The 24,069-nt window shown below is 46.0% G+C and overlaps 1 protein-coding gene across 2 annotated transcripts; it reads right to left on the reverse strand.

Moving 5' to 3' along the window:
- Positions 1–2,477: 2,477 nt before the first annotated feature.
- Positions 2,478–17,108, reverse strand: TVP23A (trans-golgi network vesicle protein 23 homolog A). Of its 2 annotated transcripts, none has more exons than XM_069734038.1 (7): positions 17,073–17,108; positions 12,283–12,362; positions 8,058–8,202; positions 7,473–7,562; positions 5,912–6,040; positions 4,270–4,398; positions 2,478–2,643 (listed from the first exon to the last, which is right to left on the reverse strand). In XM_069734038.1, exons 1-7 carry the CDS (start codon positions 17,079–17,081, stop codon positions 2,635–2,637), a joined length of 591 nt encoding a protein of 196 aa, XP_069590139.1. In that variant the 5' UTR covers positions 17,082–17,108; the 3' UTR covers positions 2,478–2,634. The 2 variants fall into 2 exon arrangements, with proteins under 2 accessions (XP_069590139.1, XP_069590138.1); XM_069734037.1 differs by having other exon boundaries at positions 14,988–17,106.
- Positions 17,109–24,069: the final 6,961 nt, after the last annotated feature.

A 24,069-nucleotide genomic window follows, 5' to 3' on the forward strand; every position in this document is an offset into this window, starting at 1 on the left:
CCTGGGAATAGCAGAGAGACGTTCCTGGAGTGGCGGGGCTGTCAGTAGGGAAGCACTGCTTGTTTGGGGGTTTTCTACCACAGATCCAGCCTGTGGGCCGTTTTTCATGGAACCAGACAACCCCATAATAATCCCTTAGTACGATCTGTACATGATAAGAATCTGATAATTCAGTGTAAAGTGAAGCAAAGGGATTGAAGCTCTGAACCCCTATAAAATTATATTGCGTGAATCTACCTACATAATGCAATGTATACACTTTAAGTGGCCTAAGCCTTAATAAAGGGAAGCTGTCACCTATGAAAACACCGTTTACCTGCAGATATAGGGATAATCATTACAATGTTGTCTAACTGAAGGTGCGGCTGTCGTGACAAAATGAGCCTATTTCCAACAGGGCACCGCCGGCTTTCAGTCAGAGGCGTGCACAGAGCTGTAAAAGTTGCCGCACTATACTGTGAGCATGCCTTGTCGCTTTGTGTCCATTTATACACTGATGCGCTGTAAATCCAAGTGCCGGGGCGTGCATACAGCTGCCGCTCACAGTATAGGGCTGAGCGGTGACTGTATCCGCTCTGTGCACGTCTCTATGACTGAAAGCCGGCAGGACCCGATTGAAAATTAGTACATTTTCTGACAGCAGTGGAACTTTCAGTATGACGTCAGGGCAGCACTGTAATGCTATTCACCATTAGATGTTGCTAAATAGCATTTTTCAAGCTTACTGGATCCCTTTAAAGAATACTTTTTTCTTTCATAAAGCAATAGTGCACATGAAAATAAGCAACTTTGTAATGTGTGTTATCAAAGAAATCTGATTCCGTTCTTCATAGATTGATCTTTTACTCTCAATTCATAGGTAACATTTTTATTTGATGAAGACGTTATTACCTGTGAACTGAAACTTTTGATCTTTATTTTTATATAGCGCTAAGATATTTCGCAGCGCTTTACAGTTTGCACACATTAACATCGCTGTCCCCGATGGGGCTCACAATCTAAATTCCCTATCAGTATGTAACATAGTAACATAGTTAGTAAGGCCGAAAAAAGACATTTGTCCATCCAGTTCAGCCTATATTCCATCATAATAAATCCCCAGATCTACGTCCTTCTACAGAACCTAATTGTATGATACAATATTGTTCTGCTCCAGGAAGACATCCAGGCCTCTCTTGAACCCCTCGACTGAGTTCCCCATCACCACCTCCTCAGGCAAGCAATTCCAGATTCTCACTGCCCTAACAGTAAAGAATCCTCTTCTATGTTGGTGGAAAAACCTTCTCTTCTCCAGACGCAAAGAATGCCCCCTTGTGCCCGTCACCTTCCTTGGTATAAACAGATCCTCAGCGAGATATTTGTATTGTCCCCTTATATACTTATACATGGTTATTAGATCACCCCTCAGTCGTCTTTTTTCTAGACTAAATAATCCTAATTTCGCTAATCTATCTGGGTATTGTAGTTCTCCCATCCCCTTTATTAATTTTGTTGCCGTCCTTTGTACTCTCTATAGTTCCATTATATCCTTCCTGAGCACCGGTGCCCAAAACTGGACACAGTACTCCATGTGCGGTCTAACTAGGGATTTGTACAGAGGCAGTATAATGCTCTCATCATGTGTATCCAGACCTCTTTTAATGCACCCCATGATCCTGTTTGCCTTGGCAGCTGCTGCCTGGCACTGGCTGCTCCAGGTAAGTTTATCATTAACTAGGATCCCCAAGTCCTTCTCCCTGTCAGATTTACCCAGTGGTTTCCCATTCAGTGTGTAATGGTGATATTGATTCCTTCTTCCCATGTGTATAACCTTACATTTATCATTGTTAAACCTCATCTGCCACCTTTCAGCCCAAGTTTCCAACTTATCCAGATCCATCTGTAGCAGAATACTATCTTCTCTTGTATTAACTGCTTTACATAGTTTTGTATCATCTGCAAATATCGATATTTTACTGTGTAAACCTTCTACCAGATCATTAATGAATATGTTGAAGAGAACAGGTCCCAATACCGACCCCTGCGGTACCCCACTGGTCACAGCGACCCAGTTAGAGACTATACCATTTATAACCACCCTCTGCTTTCTATCACTAAGCCAGTTACTAACCCATTTACACACATTTTCCCCCACATTCTTTGGAATGTGGGAGGAAACCGGAGAACCCGGAGGAAACCCACGCAAACACGGAGAGAACATACAAACTCCTTGCAGATGTTGTCCAGGGTGGGGTTTGAACCCAGGACTCCAGCGCTGCATGGCTGTTGTGCTAACCACTGAGCCACCGTGCTGCCCAAAAAAACTTTTGAGAATAAATGATCAGTCCAGGAGGAGACAAAAGTGGATTTCTCTGATAAAAGATCTATTACAGAGTATTTTATTTTCACATGTACTATTGATTTATGGGGAAAAAAAGAAAACAAAACATTGGTTACTGTCAGGCCTGTACTCAACAAAAATGAAGCAAGTGCTAGTCTTAAAGGAAAAAAAAGTTTAATACATGTGCAAATAAACAGGAATAAATTGAGTGACCATTATAAGGCACTAGGATTTATACTGGTTCCGGACATCTTGTTACTTATTCTCTTTATGATGAAGCGAGATCTGTTTGTAGAGCGGCCGTCTCCTTCAATTCACAAGGTCTGAAAGATAAAATGAAAATGGCCACACTAAAGGATTTCCCTGTGGAAGATGCATATGGACGTTGTGAACAGTCAGTAGATTGAGGACTGTGTTCTTAGGAGCTTTTACTCTGCGTTTACGCACCCATTCAGTGGCTCACATTGAGGCTTATGTCTGAACCCCCAGAAAAACGGGATTTAGACGTATGTACCAACGACGCCACTATAATGGTGCCGACAGAGCAAACATGCGCTCTGCCATGCATAATGTTTGCGCGTGTACGCCTACTGGAGACTGACACCCACACACAACCTACCACATCTGCGTGTCCGCCTAGTAGCTGTATACGCCCAAAAATGATGCACGCACAGTCGCTCTGCTGGCACCATTATAGTACATGGGCCTGTCAGCGCATATGTCCGAATCTCCTTTTGTGTGGGGGGTGAGATGTAAGCCTTGGCAAGGCCATGGAGCAGATGCCTGAATGCAATGTGTAAGCAGCCTTACCCTTTTGGGTTCAGAGTTTGTAGCCGATATATTGGACCCTTAGGCCAGACTGCCATTGATCGCGTTTCTTTCTGCCCTTTTCCATCTATATAAGCTCTCGATGAGTGCTATGTAATGAGTAGACTTCGATTATGCAGATGCATCAGTAAGACCTGGGATTATGCTCTCCAAATGTATTCTACCAGTATAGAGAGAGGCCTTTCCAATAGCTGGGGCCTAATGGATGGCTGCTGAAATACGGTCAGCCCTGAAGGCCTTTCCAATAGCTGGGGCCTAATGGATGGCTGCTGAAATACGGTCAGCCCTGAAGGCCTTTCCAATAGCTGGGGCCTTATGGATGGCTGCTAAAATACGGTCAGCCCTGAAGGCCTTTCCAATAGCTGGGGCCTTATGGATGGCTGCTGAAATACGGTCAGCCCTGAAGGCCTTTCCAATAGCTGGGGCCTTATGGATGGCTGCTAAAATACGGTCAGCCCTGAAGGCCTTTCCAATAGCTGGGGCCTTATGGATGGCTGCTGAAATACGGTCAGCCCTGAAGGCCTTATGGATGGCTGCTGAAATACGGTCAGCCCTGAAGGCCTTTCCAATAGCTGGGACCTTATGGATGGCTGCTGAAATACGGTCAGCCCTGAAGGCCTTTCCAATAGCTGGGACCTTATGGATGGCTGCTGAAATACGGTCAGCCCTGAAGGCCTTTCCAATAGCTGGGGCCTTATGGATGGCTGCTGAAATACGGTCAGCCCTGAAGGCCTTTCCAATAGCTGGGACCTTATGGATGGCTGCTGAAATACGGTCAGCCCTGAAGGCCTTTCCAATAGCTGGGGCCTTATGGATGGCTGCTGAAATACGGTCAGCCCTGAAGGCCTTTCCAATAGCTGGGACCTTATGGATGGCTGCTGAAATACGGTCAGCCCTGAAGGCCTTTCCAATAGCTGGGGCCTTATGGATGGCTGCTGAAATACGGTCAGCCCTGAAGGCTTTTTCAAGAATGGCCATTTTGGGGTCTATATTTCCCTATTTACTTACACACAGGACCGCAGTGTCTTTTTCCACCAAAAAACGTGACCTAACTCATTGTACATTTCCTCTTCAGCTTCCCCCCTCCGCAGGCGGGCAACACACACTGTCCCATAACTCACCCGCTGGAAGAGCTGCTGTGACAGAAAGCGAGAGGCTGTCTTTCCCACGTTTTGCTGGCCTCCATTTTTACAGTGAATATAACCATACAGATTTGCCGATTGGAGAGAGATGCCAGCAATCACTAAGGCCTGCGTGGATGGAAGAAATGACTGTTAATCATTAGTAAAATGCCATGCAAAAGAGAAGAGTCAGAAGGCACTAGGTATATTAAGCTTACATAGAAGATCTTCTTTCACGCTGGATTCAATTTAGGACGCTAAGTGGCACAGTTCAGAATTAGCAATTACCGGGAGGTGCATCACGTAAAGTCGAATACTGCTGTAGATGCATAGAGAGATAGATGAAAGTGGCACTCACCCGAGAGTTGCTGCGTAAAGATGTCCTTTATTCAAAGAAATACATGGACACACAAGCGGTGGAGCAGCGGCTGGTAGCGGTTAGGGTGCGGGAGGAAGGTGCAGGACGACGGCCGTTTCGCGGGTCCTGGACCCGTGGAAGCGCAATCGCGCGAAACGGCCGTCGTCCTGCACCTTCCTCCCGCACCCTAACCACTACCAGCCGCTGCTCCACCGCTTGTGTGTCCATGTATTTCTTTGAATAAAGGACATCTTTACGCAGCAACTCTCGGGTGAGTGCCACTTTCATCTATCTCTCTATGCATCTACAACTGTTAATCATTACCAGACTTTTATTTTCAACTCTATTCATTTCTTTATTTTGTGTGCACTATCATTGTACCATGTCTGGATCAAAGACCCTATGGTGCAAAGATCATTCTCCCTTGGAGCAAGAATAAGCACTAGTGATCGACAAATGTGCTCTGATAGCGTGCTAACCGAGTGACTTCGCTGTGCTCGAAAACTGTTTGAGTCCCCGTGGCTGCAGGTCTCATGGCTGTTCAACAGCTGCAACATATACAGGGATTGCCTGTTTGTTAGGTTACCCCTGCAGCTGTTGCCAAAGTCGAACATATGTGAAACATGCAGCCACGGGGACTCAAACATATTATTCGAGCACTCTGAAGACACTCGAGCACCCGAGCATGCTCAGATAACACCTTATCCCAGCACGTTCGCTCATCACTAGTGGCCACATAAAGGTCTATCTGCTGCCAGAATAAACATAGTTACCATGGTAGACAACCATGTTAGGTCTCTTCTGAGGCAACCAAAAGAATGAGCCCATAATATAAGGAACTCTTAAAGCACCACTCAGTGGTTTTTAATTTTATCTCTGGAGTGGTTTCCTGCCTCTAGTATTCTACTCGCCAGCTGCCATCTACCATCTGTTATCGGCGCCGTTCCGGTCTTCTGCAGTCGTGTGTGCTGGGCGATCCACAAGTCACCACTTAGTGTAAGTCTATGAGAGACAGAACGAGGATCTCACGGACTTACACTGAAAGCTTGTGGTCACAAGATCAGGACAGGAGCAGCAGCGGGAAGAGCTGAGGACTGCGGCTGGTAAGTATAATACTACGGTCAGGGAAGTTATATTAGCCGCACCACTCCAGTGCTGAAATGGAGTGGGGCTTTGACGTTTCAGCATGAAAACCAGTTATGTGCCTGTGCATGAGGACAGGGAGACCTGATGATGCAAGGGAAGGCACACAGTGGCCCATGTTACTCTTTCTGGAGCACGTACCAGCCATTTTAACTTCAGAGAAAATAATGTGCTGAAGAAGAACACAGTCCAGATCATGGGGCAAATGATCAACCCCAGCCAGAAGATCCGAGCTTCAACTTCTGTGGATGTGGAATTATTGGCTGGAACCTGGGAAAAGCAAAAGGTAAATGTGTCGACCCGAGAACTACAGTATGAACGGTGAATGATCACTGGCCCTGATCCCTAACCGCCTAGAGCTATGCCGTAAATGTCTGATAGTTGGAACGTGTGACCCTGTTCAAACAGGTGATTGGGGATCTGCAAAAATCAAACATTTATGGCATATACGTATTTATTTTACTAGCTTATACAGCACCGTAATAATAATCTTTATATAGCAATAACATATTCCGCAGCGCTTTACAGGTTGCACACATTATCATCACTGTCCCCGTTGGGGCTCACAATCTACATTCCCTATCAGTGTGTCTTTGGAATGTGGAAGGAAACCGGAGACCCCGGAGGAAACCCACGCAAATACAAACTCCTAGCAGATGTCCTGGGTGGGATTTGAACCCAGGACCCCAGCGCTGCAAGGCTGTGGTGCTAACCACTGAGCCAACGTGCTGCACACAATTTAATTCCACAGCACTGTACTTCCGGGCTCGGGCTCTCACCATGTGCAGCGACCTCAGGTGGTGCACAGTGTAATAGCCACAGCTCTGAACTTCTGGGCTCGGGCTCTCACCACGTGCAGCACCCTCAGGTGGTGTACAGTGTAATATCCACAGGACTGATCTTCTGCGCTAGGGCTCTCACCATGTTTTGTTGCCTTGATTGATGTTTTTAGTCTTTTTGGCAGGGTGGTTATATGGCTGGTTCACCACATAATTAGGTGGTAATAAGGTGGCCTCACTACACCACAGTGTCGCCATAGTCAGCCACTGTGTTAGGCTTCTTTCACACTAGCGTCGGGCTTGGCCCGTCGCAGTGCGTCGGGCCGAGGTTACCGACGCTAGCATTGTAAGCGCCGCACAACGGGTGCAGCGGATGCAGATTTTCATCGGATCCGCTGCCCCATTGTGAGGTGCGGGAGGAGTTCCGGCGGCAGCAAAAAACGTTACATGTAGCGTTTTTTGTGCCGACGGTCCGCCAAAGCACGACGCATCCGTCGCACGACGGATGCGACGTGTGGCAATGCGTCGCCAATACAAGTCTATGGGGAAAAAACGCATCCTGCAAGCACTTTTGCAGGATGCGTTTTTTCGGCAAAACGGATTGCAGTTAACGCTAGTGTGAAAGTAGCCTTAGACTTCCCTGTCAGCGTGACCAATAAATGGCTAGCCCCCCTTACTTTTCCAGTACCAGACCGTGGCACATGGTGACCATCCTTCTCCAGGAGAAGCATGGCGTGCTCTTACTCCCAGACATGGGACACAGTTGGGTCACACCTTGTACATTAGAAGAACTGTGGAAAGCGCTGCGACCCATCGTCCTTCTCTTTACAGCCCCGACCCCCCGCCGTCCACTTATTATACAAGTTTACTTCTAAATCCCTTACAATACAACGTAATCCTGCATTTTACACCACAGTAAATACCTTTCTGGCTTCAAATATCCAGTGACTTCTTCCATCTTCATCAATCTGGTTCCACCAGCGTAATCCAACCAGTAGTCGACCAGTAACGTTCTGACAGCAAGAAGCACAGAACTGGTTAATGTCGTCTTTTACAGGAAACCATTCTCTCTAGTGAATAATTAATGTAAGACTTCTTACAGTCAGTGCAATGACAATATTCAGATTATCTGTTCTATTCCTGAGCTGAGCCAGTGAGAAGTATTAGGCCGCGTTCACACCTTGTGGTTTTGTTGCATTTTCAGCCACAGCAACATTGCTGCACTTTTAACCCAGTGGGGCGGCAACGTCTGAGTATGCACGGCGATGCCAGGACGTGGCCGGAGGTCTCCTGATCTTAATTCCCCGGTCTACAAGACATATATGAGGTTGTTGAGTTTGGGTCAGGAGACCTGATGCCAGTCCGTGCATCGCGGCCAGTCCTCATCTGGTCTCAGTACCATTTCTTACACTGGAAAAATAGCCGCTATTCACACATCCACTCGGTTTATGGAGGTTAGTGCAGTCATAGAAATGTTAAAGGAGTAAGCAATAATGACAGATCCTTACCTTAACAGACCAAAAGTCAAAGGACAGAAGAAGCAGGATAGTGACAAAACACGTAACAAAGCTTTTGCTGAACCAGTCACAGAACAAATATGCAACAATAGCACCAATTCGAAAAAAGAGATGAAAAAATGTGGCCAGAGGATGCCTACGGAGACAACCCAGAAGACTTAAGAGGCGAGCACAGTATTCAGGGTATACAGTATTCAGGGTATACAGTACATGTCACAACGTCTACAGTCATCGGAATCCAAGGGTTATTCCCCAGATCCCTAACATAGGTGATAACTTACTGATCATTGGGGTCCCCAGAGGTACCGTGAACTAGCATATGCAGAGCCCCACGTATGTAGAGCCCTGCGTATGCAGAGCCCCGTGTATGCACAACCTGCGTATGCAGCGCCCCGTGTATGCAGAGACGCGGTGGCCTGACTCCTTCCAGCAGTCCCACAGACAATGACTGGAGTGGTCGTCGAGTGATCGCACCACCACTATATTTAAAGCAGGGTTCGGCTCCAGAGCCCGGGACTAGGGTCCCTAACGATCTGTGAATAACTGTTAAATAATAAAGTGTATTCTTGAACAATGTACATGAATAAACACATTTATACAAGTCCTTGTCACTTTCCCAGCTAAGACACATAATGGACAATTTTTATTAAGAGCCTATATGAAAGAAAACCAACAGAGACACGAAGAGAACACACAAACATCAGTAACTTGGGGGAGAAAAAAATCTGCCTTTTAGTTTTTTGGGTTTTTTTTACTTCAAAGGGAGCCTGTCAGCACAGAATGACGATTCACGCCAAGCACTGATGCATCCTTGGTGTGGCCGAGCAGTTATGTGCTCCTTCGCCCTTCACAACGTTGGCGTTACCAGAGTCTAAGGCAGCCGTCACACTAGCAGTATTTGGTCAGTATTTTACATCAGTATTTGTAAGCCAAAACCAGGAGTGGAACAATCAGAGGAAAAGTATAATAGAAACATATGCACCACTTCTGCATTTATCACCCACTCCTGGTTTTGGCTTACAAATACTGATGTAAAATACTGACCAAATACTGCTAGTGTGACGGCAGCCTTAGGAGGGCAGAATTTGATGGAAAATAATTGAGCGGGAAGTTACACTGAGCTGCTTGACCACACCAACAGTGCACCCAGAGCATGTGCTTTGTGTGAACAGTCGCTTTGTGGTGGCACAATCCTTGAAATAAAGTGTACCATTCTCTTCATAAAGAGTCTCCAGATTACACAATACTCGGGCTCTTATAGCAGACATCATAGGCTGCCGTCACACTAGCAGTATTTGGTCAGTATTTTACCTCAGTATTTGTAAGCCAAAACCAGGAGTGGGTGATAAATACAGAAGTGGTGACATGTTTCTATTATACTTTTCCTCTAATTGTTCCACTCCTGGTTTTGGCTTATAAATACTGAGGTAAAATACTGAGCAAATACTGCTAGCGTGAAGTCAGCCTTAGTATATCCATTAAAAGCCCTTTGGCACGTCTCTGTGAATTCTGATATAAAGGTCACCAGAGTCCATGGTTTAGGACTTGTTCACATGTCGGTGATTTTTCTCCAAAGTGAAAAAAACAGTCTGAGTTTCATCAGTGAATTTATCAGAGTCATCCGGATGTAATCAGATGAGGAAAAAAATTGATAAAGGTTTCTCAAGCTTCTCCTCTCAGGCCGGTTTCACACGTCAGTGGCTCCAGTACGTGAGGTGACAGTTTCCTCATGTACCGGAGACACTGACTCACGTAGACACATTGAAATCAATGTGTCACTGCACATGTCAGCGTGTTTTCACGGACCGTGTGTCCGTGTGCAAAATACGGAGACATGTCAGTGTTCGTGGGAGCGCACGGATTACACGGACCCATTAAAGTCAATGGGTCCATGTAAAACACGTACCGCACACGGATTACAGTCATGAATATGCGGCTCCACCTCCCATAGGGGTGGAGCCGCATATTCATTACTGTAATAAGCGGCACCACGTGACCGCTCATACAGGAGAAGGTGCGGCGAGGACAGGACGCTGCGAGAGAGCCAGGTGACTTGAGTATTTAAGTAACAGCGGGGGGCGCACAGGGGGTGGGAGGGGGGTGGCGACAGGGATCTTTATTTTGAACACGAGGACAAAAAAAAAAAAAAAAAAAAGGATTTTTCATATCTTCTTTCCAGCGAACGCTGCTGGAGAGAAGATATGAATGGCCACTTCAGCACCAGATGCAGGGGACAGCGCTTATCTCTAGCACTGTCTCCTGCACGCTCCATGTGGTACCCAGTCGGCACACGGGCGGCGCACGTGTGCCACACTGATGTACCACGGGAGCACACGGACACGGATAATTCCAGTACCGATTTTTCCGGTACCGGAATTATCTGGACGCGTGAGACTGGCCTCAGGCTGTGTGCACACGTTCCGGATTTTTCACGTTTTTTTCCGCATTTTTTTTGCTATAAAAACGCAATAAAAAAGTATGCATATGCATCCCATCATTTAGAATGCATTCCACAATTTTTGTGCATATGCGGTAAAAAAACGCAGCATGTTCATTAATTTTGCGGATTTTTTGCGGAATTCCCACTATATTATTGCATTGGGAACCTCTGGAAAAATCCGCACAAAAAAAAAGCACAAAAAACGCGCAAAAAACGCATGTGGATTTCTTGCAGGAAAAAGTCCAGTTTTGTACAGGACATTTTTGCAAGAAATCCTGACGTGTGCACATAGCCTCACACAGTTTAGGCCATGTTCACACGATCAGTATTTGGTCAGTATTTTACCTCAGTATTTGTAAGTCAAAACCAGGAGAGGAACAATCAGAGGAAAAGTCTAATAGAAACCCGTCACCACTTCTGTATTTATCACCCACTCCTGGTTTTGGCTTACAAATACTGAGGTAAAATACTGACCAAATACTGAACGTGGTCTAATAGAAACACGTCACCACTTCTGTATTTATCACCCACTCCTGATTTTGGCTTACAAATACTGAGGTAAAATAATGACCAAATACTGAACGTGGCCATACACTATGGTTGAAATCTGAGTGTCGTCTGATTTTTTTTCACAGATCCATAGACTTGCATTGGTGAGATTGATCCAAGACTCAGATTAAATTCGGACATGTCTCTGTGATTATGTGTGGACCACTGAATACTCAAAAATACTTGGACATGGGAACCACCCCATAGACTATAATGGGCACAAATTCTATTTGTGAAAACACAGAAAAAGTGACGCCTGACGGAGCTCCCACTCTGGGTATGTTGACATGTGGCGAATGAAACACCCTAGTGCATTTTACCAAATCGTATCCACATGCTAAAGAGAAAATCTGTGGAGTTTAAACATGCAGAAAGTCAATTTATGATGCAGATAAACGACATATTTTCCCATTAAAGGGAACCTGTCACCTGAATTTGGCGGGACTGGTTTGGGGTCATATGGGCGGAGTTTTCGGGTGTTTGATTCACCCTTTCCTTACCCGCTGGCTGCATGCTGGCCGAAATATTGGATTGAAGTTCATTCTCTGTCCTCCGTAGTACACGCCTGCACAAGGTGTAATCTTGCCTTTTCACGGATAGCACTCGTACCCATGATATTCTATGGGGCCGTGCACATGTGATTTTATTTTCTCAGACCTAGTGGTCTAAGAAACAAATTGGAGAAATGTATGATTCTGAACTGAGGGTCGGATCAAAATCAGCAATGCAAGACTATGGGTTTGTGAAAAAAAAAAAAAATCAGACTATACTCTTGAACATTTCCTGATTTTCACAGACTGACAAGAGTGGAAAAGGTGGTGAAACTTTTTTTTTTTCTCTCAACCTTCAAGAAAAAATTGATGCCCAGTGAACCCAGTAGATCGATTGTGGTTTTCCTTTTCACTATAAGATACAGTAGGTCCCCCATAGTAAATTAGTCCCGGGGCAAGACTTGCCAAAAGATGTCCACATTGCCTAATGGTGTCCATACACTAATTGACACTGGGTGTCCTGACACTTCCTTACATTAGATGTTGGAGGTAGAAGGATTTCAGCATCCAATGCTTTGCTGTGGGAGATAAACCACTACCAGATGTGTTTAGCAGCAGCTTATCCCCCTCAATTACAAACACACATACAAGTAGCTATACTGGGCGGCAGATATACTGTAAGGGGCCAATATCTACTGTAAGCGCAGCTTCACATATCTGTCGGCAGTTACTGCACCTGATTTTCGCTTTCCTTAGAGCAAGTTCTTCTTCATTTCCGATGTCCAAGCAGACATCCTCGGTATCATCTACGGGAACCTGAAAAATCACATTGCTCAGCAGGAACTATTAGAAAATATAAAGTACAATATACAATCCAAATTCATCAAAATTGCGCACACATGAATTTGCCAAAAAGTCAAAAATGGTCTTGAACGGATATTGTGACTGTGGGGACTAAAAAGTCAAAATAGGGCGCGAAAGCGACTGCCAAATTGTTGGCGTACACAAAAACATCCTGGAATTGAGTTGCACCAATTTTTTTGACTTTTTAAAAAAATCGCAATAGATGAATCAGGTGGAAACATCTGGCATTCGGCCACCACTGCATTCTAATGGTGCACTTCACAATAGGGCGTGGTCCCAAGATTCGGACCCCCAACAATCACTTATCTTGTGGACTTTCCGCTGTAAGCAGTAAACGTTTCAATGCTGTTTGCCATAGTGCTATTACTTTGCCCTCGGGCTATGGCGACAATGTTTAGCCCATTGTCTATGATGCCATTCTTCTACTCATTGGCTATGGTTCCATTCTTTTACCCGTAGGCTATGGTGTCATCCTTTTTGCCCATTGGCTATGGCGCGATTCTCATGCCCTTTGGCTATGGCACCTTTTTTAGATGTTGGCTATGGTGCCATTCTTTTGCCCTGTTATTATGGTGCCCTTCTCACACCTGTTGGCTATGGCGCCCTTCTTTTGCCCGGTTATTATGGCACCCTTTCATGCCCGTTGACTATGGCACACTTTTTTGCTCCGTTATTATGGCGCCATTCTCATGCCCGTTGGCTATGGCGCCATTCTTGTGCCCATTGGCTATGGCGCCCTTGTTTTACCTATTGGCTATGCCACTATTCTGTTGCTGGTTATTATTGCGTCCTCATGCCCATTGGCTATGGCACCCTTCTTTTGCCTGGTTATTATGGCGCCCTTCTCATGCCCAGTTATTATGTCTCCTTTCTCATGCCCATGGGCTATGGCTCCCTTCTTTTGCCTGGTTATTATGGCGCCCTTCTCATACCCATTAGCTATGGTGCACTTCTTTTGCTCAGGTATAGCACACTTCTTTTACCCAGTTATTATGGTGCCCTTCTTTTGCCTGGTTATTATGGCGCCCTTCTTTTGCCCGGTTATTATAGTGCCCATCTTTTGCCCTGTTATTATAGTGCCCTTTTCATGCCCAGTTATTATGGCGCCCTTTTCATGCCTGGTTATTATGGGGCTCTTTTCATGCCGGTTGTTACTATGGCGCCCTTTTCATGAGAGCCAAAGAAGAAAGCCCGAAACAATGTCCAATGATAGAATATATACGGTACTAAAATTTATTAAAACATATATAACAATGTGTGATAGAGTGGGAAAAAATACCAAATAGGGGCACTACACCAGGGACATACTGAATTATAAGAGAGTGGCATCAATAAAACACATATTAGCAATTAATATAGACACAATGGTGTATATATATATATATATATATATATATATATATATATATATCTATATATATAATTGTCTAAGGGTTTTTCCGTCTGTCTGTCTGTCTGTCTGTCCTGGAAATCCCGGCTCTCTGATTGGTCGAGGCCGCCAGGCCTCGACCAATCAGAGACCGGCACAGCATCGACGTAGAAATCCCGCGTCTCTGATTGGTCGAGGCCGCCAGGCCTCGACCAATCAGCAACGGGCACAGCGACGATGATGTCATAAAGGACGTAGAAATCCCGCGTCTGATTGGTCGAGGCCGCCAGGCCTCGACCAATCAGCAACGGGCACAGCGACGATGATGTCATAAAGGACGTAGACATCTCACGTTTCTGATTCAGCGACGGGCACAGTATCGACGTAGATGTCATAATGGTTGCCATGGCGACGATGATGTCATAAAGGTTGCCTCGGCCAATCAGCGACGGACACAGTCTGCCGCGAATTCTGGAATCATCATTGTCCATATACTACGGGGACATGCATATTCTAGAATACCCGATGCGTTAGAATCGGGCCACAATCTAGTATATATATATATATATATATATATAAACAGGAACACATGGGCTACTTGCACAGTGAACAAGTCTGTATGATCATGTTCACACACCACCAAGAAACCTGAAGACACAAAAGAGAATAGTAAAACCAAAAACACTCAGTTTGAAAAAATGTTGCAGTAATCCGCAAGTGCTAGTAAAAGATGTAAAAAACAGGGTATTTGGTTGATACGTTTTTTGCAAAAATAGGGATTGCATACATTAGTTAGGACTGCTCTGATAAGGGTATACCGTGAAGATTGGTAGAGCAGCTTAGTATACATTTTTTGCAAAAAACGTATCAACCAAATACCCTGTTTTTTACATCTTTTACTAGCACTTGCGGATTACTGCAACATTTTTTCAAACTGAGTGTTTTTGGTTTTACTATTCTCTTTTGTGTCTTCTATATATATATATATATATATATATATATATATATATATATATATATATATATATATATATATATATATATATATATCAGCAAAATAAGCAATATGTCAGGTAAAATACCAAGATGAAAGGAACGATAAAGTGCAAATGCGTAATCAATATGGTGGCTGAACTGATGATAGGTATATGTGATACAAGTATCAAAATCATATATATGCCAAAGGAAAAAAGCCACCCGGTATTTACCTGCTGCAATATAGTAGTCCCTAGGATGCGCCCTGCCCCGACGCGCATTTCGGCGTCTGCCTTCGGTTATTATGGCGCCCTTCTCATGCCCGGTTATTACAGCACCCTTCTTTTGCCCCGTTATTATGATGCTCTTCCTTTGCCCAGTAATTATGGTGCCCTTCTTAGGCCCGGTTATTATGGCACCTTTCTTTTGCCCGGATATTATGGCGCCCTTCTCATGCCTGGTTATTACGGCGCCCTTCTCATGCCCGGTTATTACGGCGCCCTTCTTTTGCCCGGTTATTATGGCACCCTTCTCATGCCCATGGGCTATGGCGCCCTTCTCATGCCCGGTTATTACGGCGCCCTTCTTTTGCCCAGTTATTATGGCACCCTTCTCATGCCCATGGGCTATGGCGCCCTTCTCATGCCCTGTTATTATGGCGCCCTTCTCATGCCCGGTTATTATAGGGCCCTTCTTTTGCCCGGTTATTACGGCGCCCTTCTTATGCCCGGTTATTACGGCACCCTTCTCATGCCCGGTTATTATAGGGCCCTTCTTTTGCCCGGTTATTACGGCGCCCTTCTTTTGCCCGGTTATTACGGCGCCCTTCTTATGCCCGGTTATTACGGCACCCTTCTCATGCCTGGTTATTATAGGGCCCTTCTTTTGCCCGGTTATTACGGCGCCCTTCTTATGCCCGGTTATTACGGCACCCTTCTCATGCCCGGTTATTATAGGGCCCTTCTTTTGCCCGGTTATTACGGCGCCCTTCTCATGCCCGGTTATTACGGCACCCTTCTCATGCCTGGTTATTACGGCGCCCTTCTTTTGCCCGGTTATTATGGCACCCTTCTCATGCCCATGGGCTATGGCGCCCTTCTCATGCCCGGTTATTACGGCGCCCTTCTTTTGCCCAGTTATTATGGCACCCTTCTCATGCCCATGGGCTATGGCGCCCTTCTCATGCCCTGTTATTATGGCGCCCTTCTCATGCCCGGTTATTATAGGGCCCTTCTTTTGCCCGGTTATTACGGCGTCCTTCTTATGCCCGGTTATTACGGCACCCTTCTCATGCCTGGTTATTATAAGGCCCTTCTTTTGCCCGGTTATTACGGCGCCCTTCTTATGCCCGGTTATTACGGCACCCTTCTCATGCCAGGTTATTATAGGGCCCTTCTTTTGCCCGGTTATTACGGCGCCCTTCTTATGCCCGGTTATTACGGCACCCTTCTCATGCCTGGTTATTATAGGGCCCTTCTTTTGCCCGGTTATTACGGCGCCCTTCTTATGCCCGGTTATTACGGCACCCTTCTCATGCCCGGTTATTATAGGGCCCTTCTTTTGCCCGGTTATTACGGCGCCCTTCTTATGCCCGGTTATTACGGCACCCTTCTCATGCCTGGTTATTATAGGGCCCTTCTTTTGCCCGGTTATTACGGCGCCCTTCTTATGCCCGGTTATTACGGCACCCTTCTCATGCCCGGTTATTATAGGGCCCTTCTTTTGCCCGGTTATTACGGCGCCCTTCTTATGCCCGGTTATTACGGCACCCTTCTCATGCCTGGTTATTATAGGGCCCTTCTTTTGCCCGGTTATTACGGCGCCCTTCTTATGCCCGGTTATTACGGCACCCTTCTCATGCCCGGTTATTATAGGGCCCTTCTTTTGCTCGGTTATTATGGCGCCCTTCTCATGCCCGGTTATTATAGGGCCCTTCTTTTATCCGTTCACTATGGCACCCTTCTTTTGCCCGTTTTCCTTCTTCCTGTGACTACAAGGTGACATGTGCACATTTGCCGCAGGCAGTCATTAGCACAGGAGCCTTTCTGCTGCGTTTTCCCTCCTGAGATCACTGAGGTGGGGAGCTGAGCTGAGCTGAGCTGAGCTGAGCGCAGGGACCTCAGTGTGAACAGACCCCAGAGCTGATCTAGAAGGGACGGAACCATTCCAGGCGGGGGTGCTGCTCACAATATAGGCCCCCGCACACAGTGGTGACGCCCCGTGCGATCATGTCCCCCGGCTCCTCACTGTGTCTCCCCATTGCACAGCTGCCTTTCCGGGTGTCAGAGCTCCGGGTGAGGCGCAGAGCTCCCGCGTACCTGCTTCATCCTCTCTGCACGCAGTCACACGTCCTCTCCTCTGTTGCTATGGGAGCCTGGGCGGGAACTGTTGTTAAGCAATGTCCGTCTCCTGATTGGAGGAGGCAATGTGACTACTCTTCCTTGATTGGCCTTTCCCTGTTTTCAGGCTGATAATGGCGGCCATATTAGAAGTGGGCACTGACAGTAGGAGATTCCCTGATGCTGGAATTGTTCTCCTGCCACAATGCGGCTGCGGGGACAGAGGTGAGGGAGCCTGACAGATCTCTACAGCATTACACCAGTAACATACAGAGAGATGGAAGAGGTCTCCATAGCAGCCTGTCAGGTTCTAGCTCTTAGAGGGGCTGTCCATTGGACCATTGATTGCACATGCTCAGCCGATACTCTATATAAGGGTTCATTTCCACTTGCGAGTAAAACGGACGAGTGCAATCCGATAAAAAATCGGATTGCACTCGGACCAATGTTATTCAATAGGTGTCTTTTCATTTGCGATTTTTTTTTCTCAGCCGAAATCGGACTGAGAAAAAAATATGCAGCATGCTGCGATTTGCTGCGAGTCTCGGACGAGACTCGCCAATGCAACTCAATGGGTGCGATAAAAGAAACGCATGGCATACGGAACATCCATATTCCATCCGCTTTTTACGGATACCTTACCATTCTGTGTCATAGAACACTGTAAATAGTCCTGTAAATGACTGTATAAAAATAGTTGCAGAGAAAAAAAACGGATTGCATACGGATGTAAAACGGATGGTGCAATTACAAAATCGCATTGAACTCGCATCACAAACGCATGACAAACGCATACTTTTCATCCCTTTTTTCGGTCCAGATTACGGACCGATTTGTCTATCACAAGTGGAAATGAGCCCTAACAAAGTATTCAGGTACCCTGCCGCCATGAAGTATGGCAGGTGCAATGTGACACCCCTGGGTGGGCCCCTGTAACACACCGAGGCTAGAGGGCATGGGTGTGGAGCGCCCCGTCAGGGCAAGGGGTTACTCGGTATCGGGTCCTGCGGTTCACAGGGAAATGTCATGGTGGCTGTGACCCAGTCTGTGGCCCTGAGACGTCCGTATAAAAGGAGAAGGTCTTTAAAGGGATAAAGTTTATGTTCGTGACGCCACCTGTGGTATTCGGTCAGTAGGGACCGACGCTGCTTTAAGGCCATGTTCACACGTTCCTGATTTCCATCCTTTTTTTTCTGCACTAAAAACCGCAGCTCTTGGCAGAAAACGCAGGTCCTTTTTTTGGTGCGTTTTTTGATGCGTTTTTTAGTGCGTTTTTTAATGCAGTTTTCTATGCAGAGTCTGTGTGTTTTCTAGGGAGTTTTTTAGGGTTAAAATGGCTGAAAATACCCTAACCCTACCCCTAACCCTAACCCTACCCCTATTCTAACCTTAGTGGAAAAAAAAAAAAATTCTTTATTTTTTTATTGTCCCTACCTATGGGAGTGACAAAGGGGGGGGGGGGTCATTTACTATTTTTTTTATTTTGATCACTGAGATAGGTTATATCTCAGTGATCAAAATGCACTTTGGAACGAATATGCCGGCCGGCAGATTCGGCGGGAGCACTGCGCATGCGCGCGCCATTTTGGTAGATGGCGGCGCCCAGGGAGAAGACGGACGGACGGACACCGGGAGGCCGGGTAAGTATAAGGGGGGGAGATGAGGGCACGGGGGGGGGGGCGTCGGAGCACGGGGGGTGGCATCGGAGCATGGGGGGGTGGGATTGGGGCACGAGGGGCAGCCACACTTCAGCGGTTCTGCACCACAAACCGCAGTAAAACCCGCAGATATATTTTTCATCTGCGGGTTTTACTGCGGGTTTGACCTCACAATGGAGGTCAATGGCTGCAGAACCGCTGCAGTTTTGCAAAAAGAAGTGACATGGTACTTCTTTTTTACCGCAGCTATTCAGCGCGTTTTTTTTTCCCGATTCCCGCATCATGTGCACAGTGGTTCCTGTTTTCCATAGGGTACATTGTACTGTACCCTGCATGGAAAACAGCTGCGGAGCCGCAGCGGCAAAATCGCGGCGGTTCCGCAGCAAAAAACGCACTGTGTGAACATGGCCTAAGGGGTCCGCTGGGGTGATGTTATTGCAGTCTACATCATCATACCTTCCCACAGGTGAAGTATGTCCCCAGGGCTTCCCAGTATGTAGATAATAGAATGGTGAGAGGTGCAGTAAGGAATGAGGACACAGGATTGCAGTCTCTTTACCGTTACTGAAGTTTTCAGCAGCCACAGTCCAGGGCACCAGATCACAGGGTAGTCAGAGTCCGGCCGCAGCTCTTAGGGCATGCACAGCTCCGTAAACCCTCTGTCCTCCTCAGACAGCTGTCTGGAACTGACTGTGTCAGGAACTGACTAATATATATATAGGGAGTCACCTATTAAATGGGATCAAAAGCGCCCCCTGGTGGCCTGGAGTATGAATGTGTTGCATGTTTGTGGTACCTGGTTGCAGTTATCCTTTCTTGCCTCCGAACGTAGCATCACTCTCCCCTGGAGGAAAGCAATACCACTGTGACGACAAGGACCCTGGGGCACCACAGGTGCCACATGGGCAAATGGTCCTGGTGCACAAAAGTCCTGGCGTTGGTGCTGTCTGACCTGGTACTGCCCAGCGTGCCCCTCAGGTCATGCGGGAGGACCAAGAAGCCTCTGGCGATTGCGATGGACAGCCCCTCTCATTTCATGCCACAAAGCCTGGCTCAGAGTCGCAAAGTGGCCTTAAAGGGGTTGTCTCACCAGAGGATATGCCACAAATGTCTCTGATGCCTGTCATGAAGTCCGGGCGCTGTGATACATCTGATCTATTGGGGCAGATCCTTTATCCTGTGATCGTCCAGTCCAGTATTTACCCCATCCCAGTCCTCACTGCCCCCAATACGTCACGTTTTAAGGATTTCCTTAACATGTTTTTAAAGCAGGTGTTGAAAATATCCACCGTTCTCATCCAAGCCCGCTCCATATTGCAGAATGTATTCCATCGGAGGTCTGGGGTCATAGCCTGAATTTCTCCAGGGTACGTACAGTCCTAATTTCAATACGGTCGCGCATCTCTTTTAGAAGTTACCACAATTTTTCAGTGTAAAGTAGAGTGAATCAAACTGTATCTTTTAGGTAATAAAAGCCTTCTTTTATTAGTGGGGCGCACTCTCTTTTAGCATGTTATTTGTAATGAGATCAGCTGGGTTTGTGGTAGGAAACTCAAACTAATGGGGGTAGGATAATAGTAAAAGTCCTAAGTGTAAATATATGCTGATAACCAGGAGACAAAAGTTCTACAAGTAGCCACTAGATGTCAGAATATACAAGTCTGTGATAAGCACTTGGTAGTTGTAGATTACAGTGAACCTGACAGCGGATGCCTGAGGCCCGATCCATGGACAGCACAGATCAGGAGGTATGATTTCAGACAGGTATGTTTCACCCTGAAGTGCTGCAAAGGTTCAGAGAAAGTTCTATTTTAAAAGCCGCCAAGGACCAAGCTGCACAGGAGACTAGTCGTACGGTCCCTGGTGGCTTCCACCTACCTGCTCCCCTTGAGTGACAGGTCTCTCCCTGTGCATGTGTATAGGAAAAGACCTATCGGTCATTGGCGATAGACAGAGAAAAGACTTGCCTTTTTGACTAGTCTCCCATACGGCTCTTTCCCCCACTGGTTTGAAAATCTGCTGCATTTCAGAGTCAGACATACCTGACTGAGATCATACGGCCAGAGTCGGAGACATGGTGCCTCTGGATCGGGCAGTATGTTTCAGCTGTCAGTACTTTTACAGCTGTGTAACCTCTTGATCAGCTCTCTGCAAGCACACAACTCCAGACAGTGAGAGCTATGATTAGAACTGCTCTGGGAGAAGCGGATGCTGGGGGCTGGTAATTTTCTACAGTACCGGAGATATCAGTGTCCATTTGTATAATACTTGTGGCAACCGTGTGCCGCATCAGTACCACACATACCGGAGCCTGGGAAGCAGCGGTACAGTTCAGGCTGTTCCCCAGCGCTGGGTGCTGAAAACAGCTTCCATCATTCTCCCATGCTTGTGCTGCAATCAGCGTGAGTAGGGGAGAGCAGGCAGCGGCTGATGGGAGTATTCATCAGCCACCACCTGCGCAATAAATCATTTAAAAAATCATCGTGGGTTCCCCATCATTTTTTGACAACCAGCCTAGCTAAAGCAGACAGCTGGGAGCTGGTATTTCAGGTTGGTAAGGGGCCATGGATATTGCCCACACATACACACACACACACTAAAAATAGCAGCCCGCGACTGCCCAGAAAAGGCACATCTATTTCATACAATAAAATGCAAATGAATTATGTAAAAATCATACAACACTAAATTTGTTGTTGTTTCTATAGCTACCACAGCCTAACAAAGAAGGTTTTCTGAAAGGGAAGAAGGGATTTTCTGGGCACACATATTATTAAACAGAGTTTGTCATGTCCTCAAACGCTATTACCCTGCAGATATTGGGTTAATCTGTTACGCGCCCTAAAGCTATGCGGCCACCCCACTGAAGGCTCGGCCACCAGGAGGAGATTAAAGTTTCACAGAGAAAACCAAATCCTCAAAAAGTGTAAACAATTCAGATTTGCATGACAGGAATTACAGGTTATATAAAACATTACTGGTTAATAATTACAATCTTACAGATATGCTATTGTACCACGGAAAAAAACCGACAAACTCGGACCGAAAAATTAAGCACAAACAGTGCAGGGAGGGGTTCTGCGCTGATACCTTGGGTGAGCTGTCAGTCAATGTGCCAGGGCATAATTACAGATTTCATTGTCTATGGGACGGCCACAAATAGCCAAGTGCTGTACTTGACTTTCACCATATATTCCATAAACAATGAATATCCAAGACAGAGCCCAGTTCTCAAGTTCCAGAGCCCCATCTCAAAATTTCTGGGGTTACAATGGTCATACACCCATAGGGGATAACTTACTATCTTGGCAATAACACCTTATAGGGGTCAACTTAAATTCTTAAAGATTAAGTAAACTTTTTACTGGATTTTTCGTATTTAGCAGGAAATTGCATTGTCTGCAGATTGTTGGGGGTCCTTATCAAGAGACCCCTAACAATCATGTAATAGACTCTAAAGTATTGCACAGCTTAGGCTACTTTCACACTAGCGTTGTACGACGCACGTAGCAATGCTTCGTTTTGGTGAAAAAACGCATCCTGTAAAGTTGGCTGCAGGATGTTTTTTCCCCATAGACTAACATTAGCGACGCATTGCCACACGTGGCAACCGTCGTGCGACGGTTGCGTCGTGTTGTGGCGGACCGTCGGAACAAAAAAACTTTACATGTAACTTTTTTTGTGTGTCATGTCCGCCATTTCCGACCGCGCATGCGCGGCCAGAACTCCGCCCCCTCCTCCCCGCAACTCACAATGGGGCAGCTGATGCGTTGTAATAATACATCCGCTGCCCCCGTTGTGCTGCGTTGTCACAGGATGCGTCGGTACGTCGGCCCGACGCACTGCGACGGGCCAACGCCGACGCTAGTGTGAAAGTAGCCTTAGCAGACGGCGCACAGCTACTAGTGTATAGATTCAGTAGAAAGCCTGTACTCCGCTGCGTGTGTGATCACACAGGAGTTGTGTAGGGGTCTATTGCGTGACCGGTGGGGGTCTCATTATACCCAGGACCCCAGTGATCAGCAGACAATTAAGTTGCCTGCTAAATATGAAAAAAAACTTTATGAGTTTAGTTACTCTTGAAATAAATAACATTGCAAAGTGCTTGTATAATACAGCCAACTTTGCAATTTACCTGTTAAAATTACTTTCGATTCTCAAGAACAGAGGGATATTTATGTTTATAGTTTACCAAGCTATGAGCCACACCGGCCGTGTACCAACTGTAGCCAGTCTCCTAGACAATGAGCATTCACTTGCTGTGTGCTGTACAGTTGGATCCAGCCAGCTTCAGTGCTCCTGCACGCCTCCGATGCTGTAGAGGCAAACCTGCTTCTCCAATCAGCGTTGGAGGGCGCACAATTCAGACTAGCAGAATGACCATAGCATTGGTCTGGACTGTAAATCTTAAGTAGCACAATGCCCCTTGCAAGCAGAAAGTCAAAGCGCTACAGGAGCAGTTTGCTCCTGAGAAGAATACTCAAGAACAACACAGGAAACTTTCCATTGACATGTTTATTAGAACAGGCTGTTGGGAGCAGAGGGGTGCACAAAGGAAGGTCTATTATTTCTCACATGATGTTTTAGATTTCAATTTGTGACATGCACATTTTTTTTCAAGAATTTTATAGGGTCAGGATCATAAATAATAATAATAATAATAATTTTTTATTTATATAGCGCCAACATATTCCGCAGCGCTTTACAAATTATAAATGGCTAAAATGGCAAAGTGCTTACAAAAAAACAGCAACGGTGCAATTCAGTTGTTAGTAAAGATCATGTCCGCTGTCAAGACAGATCGAATTCGATGGGAATATTCATCAGGCGGCGACTGCGCTATAAATACAGGTCCTTCTCAAAAAATTAGCATATAGTGTTAAATTTCATTATTTACCATAATGTAATGATTACAATTAAACTTTCATATATTATAGATTCATTATCCACCAACTGAAATTTGTCAGGTCTTTTATTGTTTTAATACTGATGATTTTGGCATACAACTCCTGATAACCCAAAAAACCTGTCTCAATAAATTAGCATATCAAGAAAAGGTTCTCTAAACGACCTATTACCCTAATCTTCTGAATCAACTAATTAACTCTAAACACATGCAAAAGATACCTGAGGCTTTTATAAACTCCCTGCCTGGTTCATTACTCAAAACCCCCATCATGGGTAAGACTAGCGACCTGACAGATGTCAAGAAGGCCATCATTGATACCCTCAAGCAAGAGGGTAAGACCCAGAAAGAAATTTCTCAACAAATAGGCTGTTCCTAGAGTGCTGTATCAAGGCACCTCAATGGTAAGTCT

Source organism: Ranitomeya imitator, chromosome 7, assembly GCF_032444005.1.
Source record: "Ranitomeya imitator isolate aRanImi1 chromosome 7, aRanImi1.pri, whole genome shotgun sequence".
NCBI classification, from domain to species: domain Eukaryota; kingdom Metazoa; phylum Chordata; class Amphibia; order Anura; family Dendrobatidae; genus Ranitomeya; species Ranitomeya imitator.

Excerpts from the sequence above, each read along its gene's own strand:
- TVP23A (XM_069734037.1), bottom strand. The coding sequence starts at position 15,035 with ATGCGCGTCGGGGCAGGGCGCATCCTAGGGACTACTATATTGCAGCAG. Across the intron at positions 8,203-12,282 it reads CTAAGGAAAGCGAAAATCAG|GCATCCTCTGGCCACATTTT; the intron begins GTGCAGTAACTG and ends TTGTCTCCGTAG. Across the intron at positions 6,041-7,472 it reads GGATATTTGAAGCCAGAAAG|GTTCCAGCCAATAATTCCAC; the intron begins GTATTTACTGTG and ends TGCTTTTCCCAG.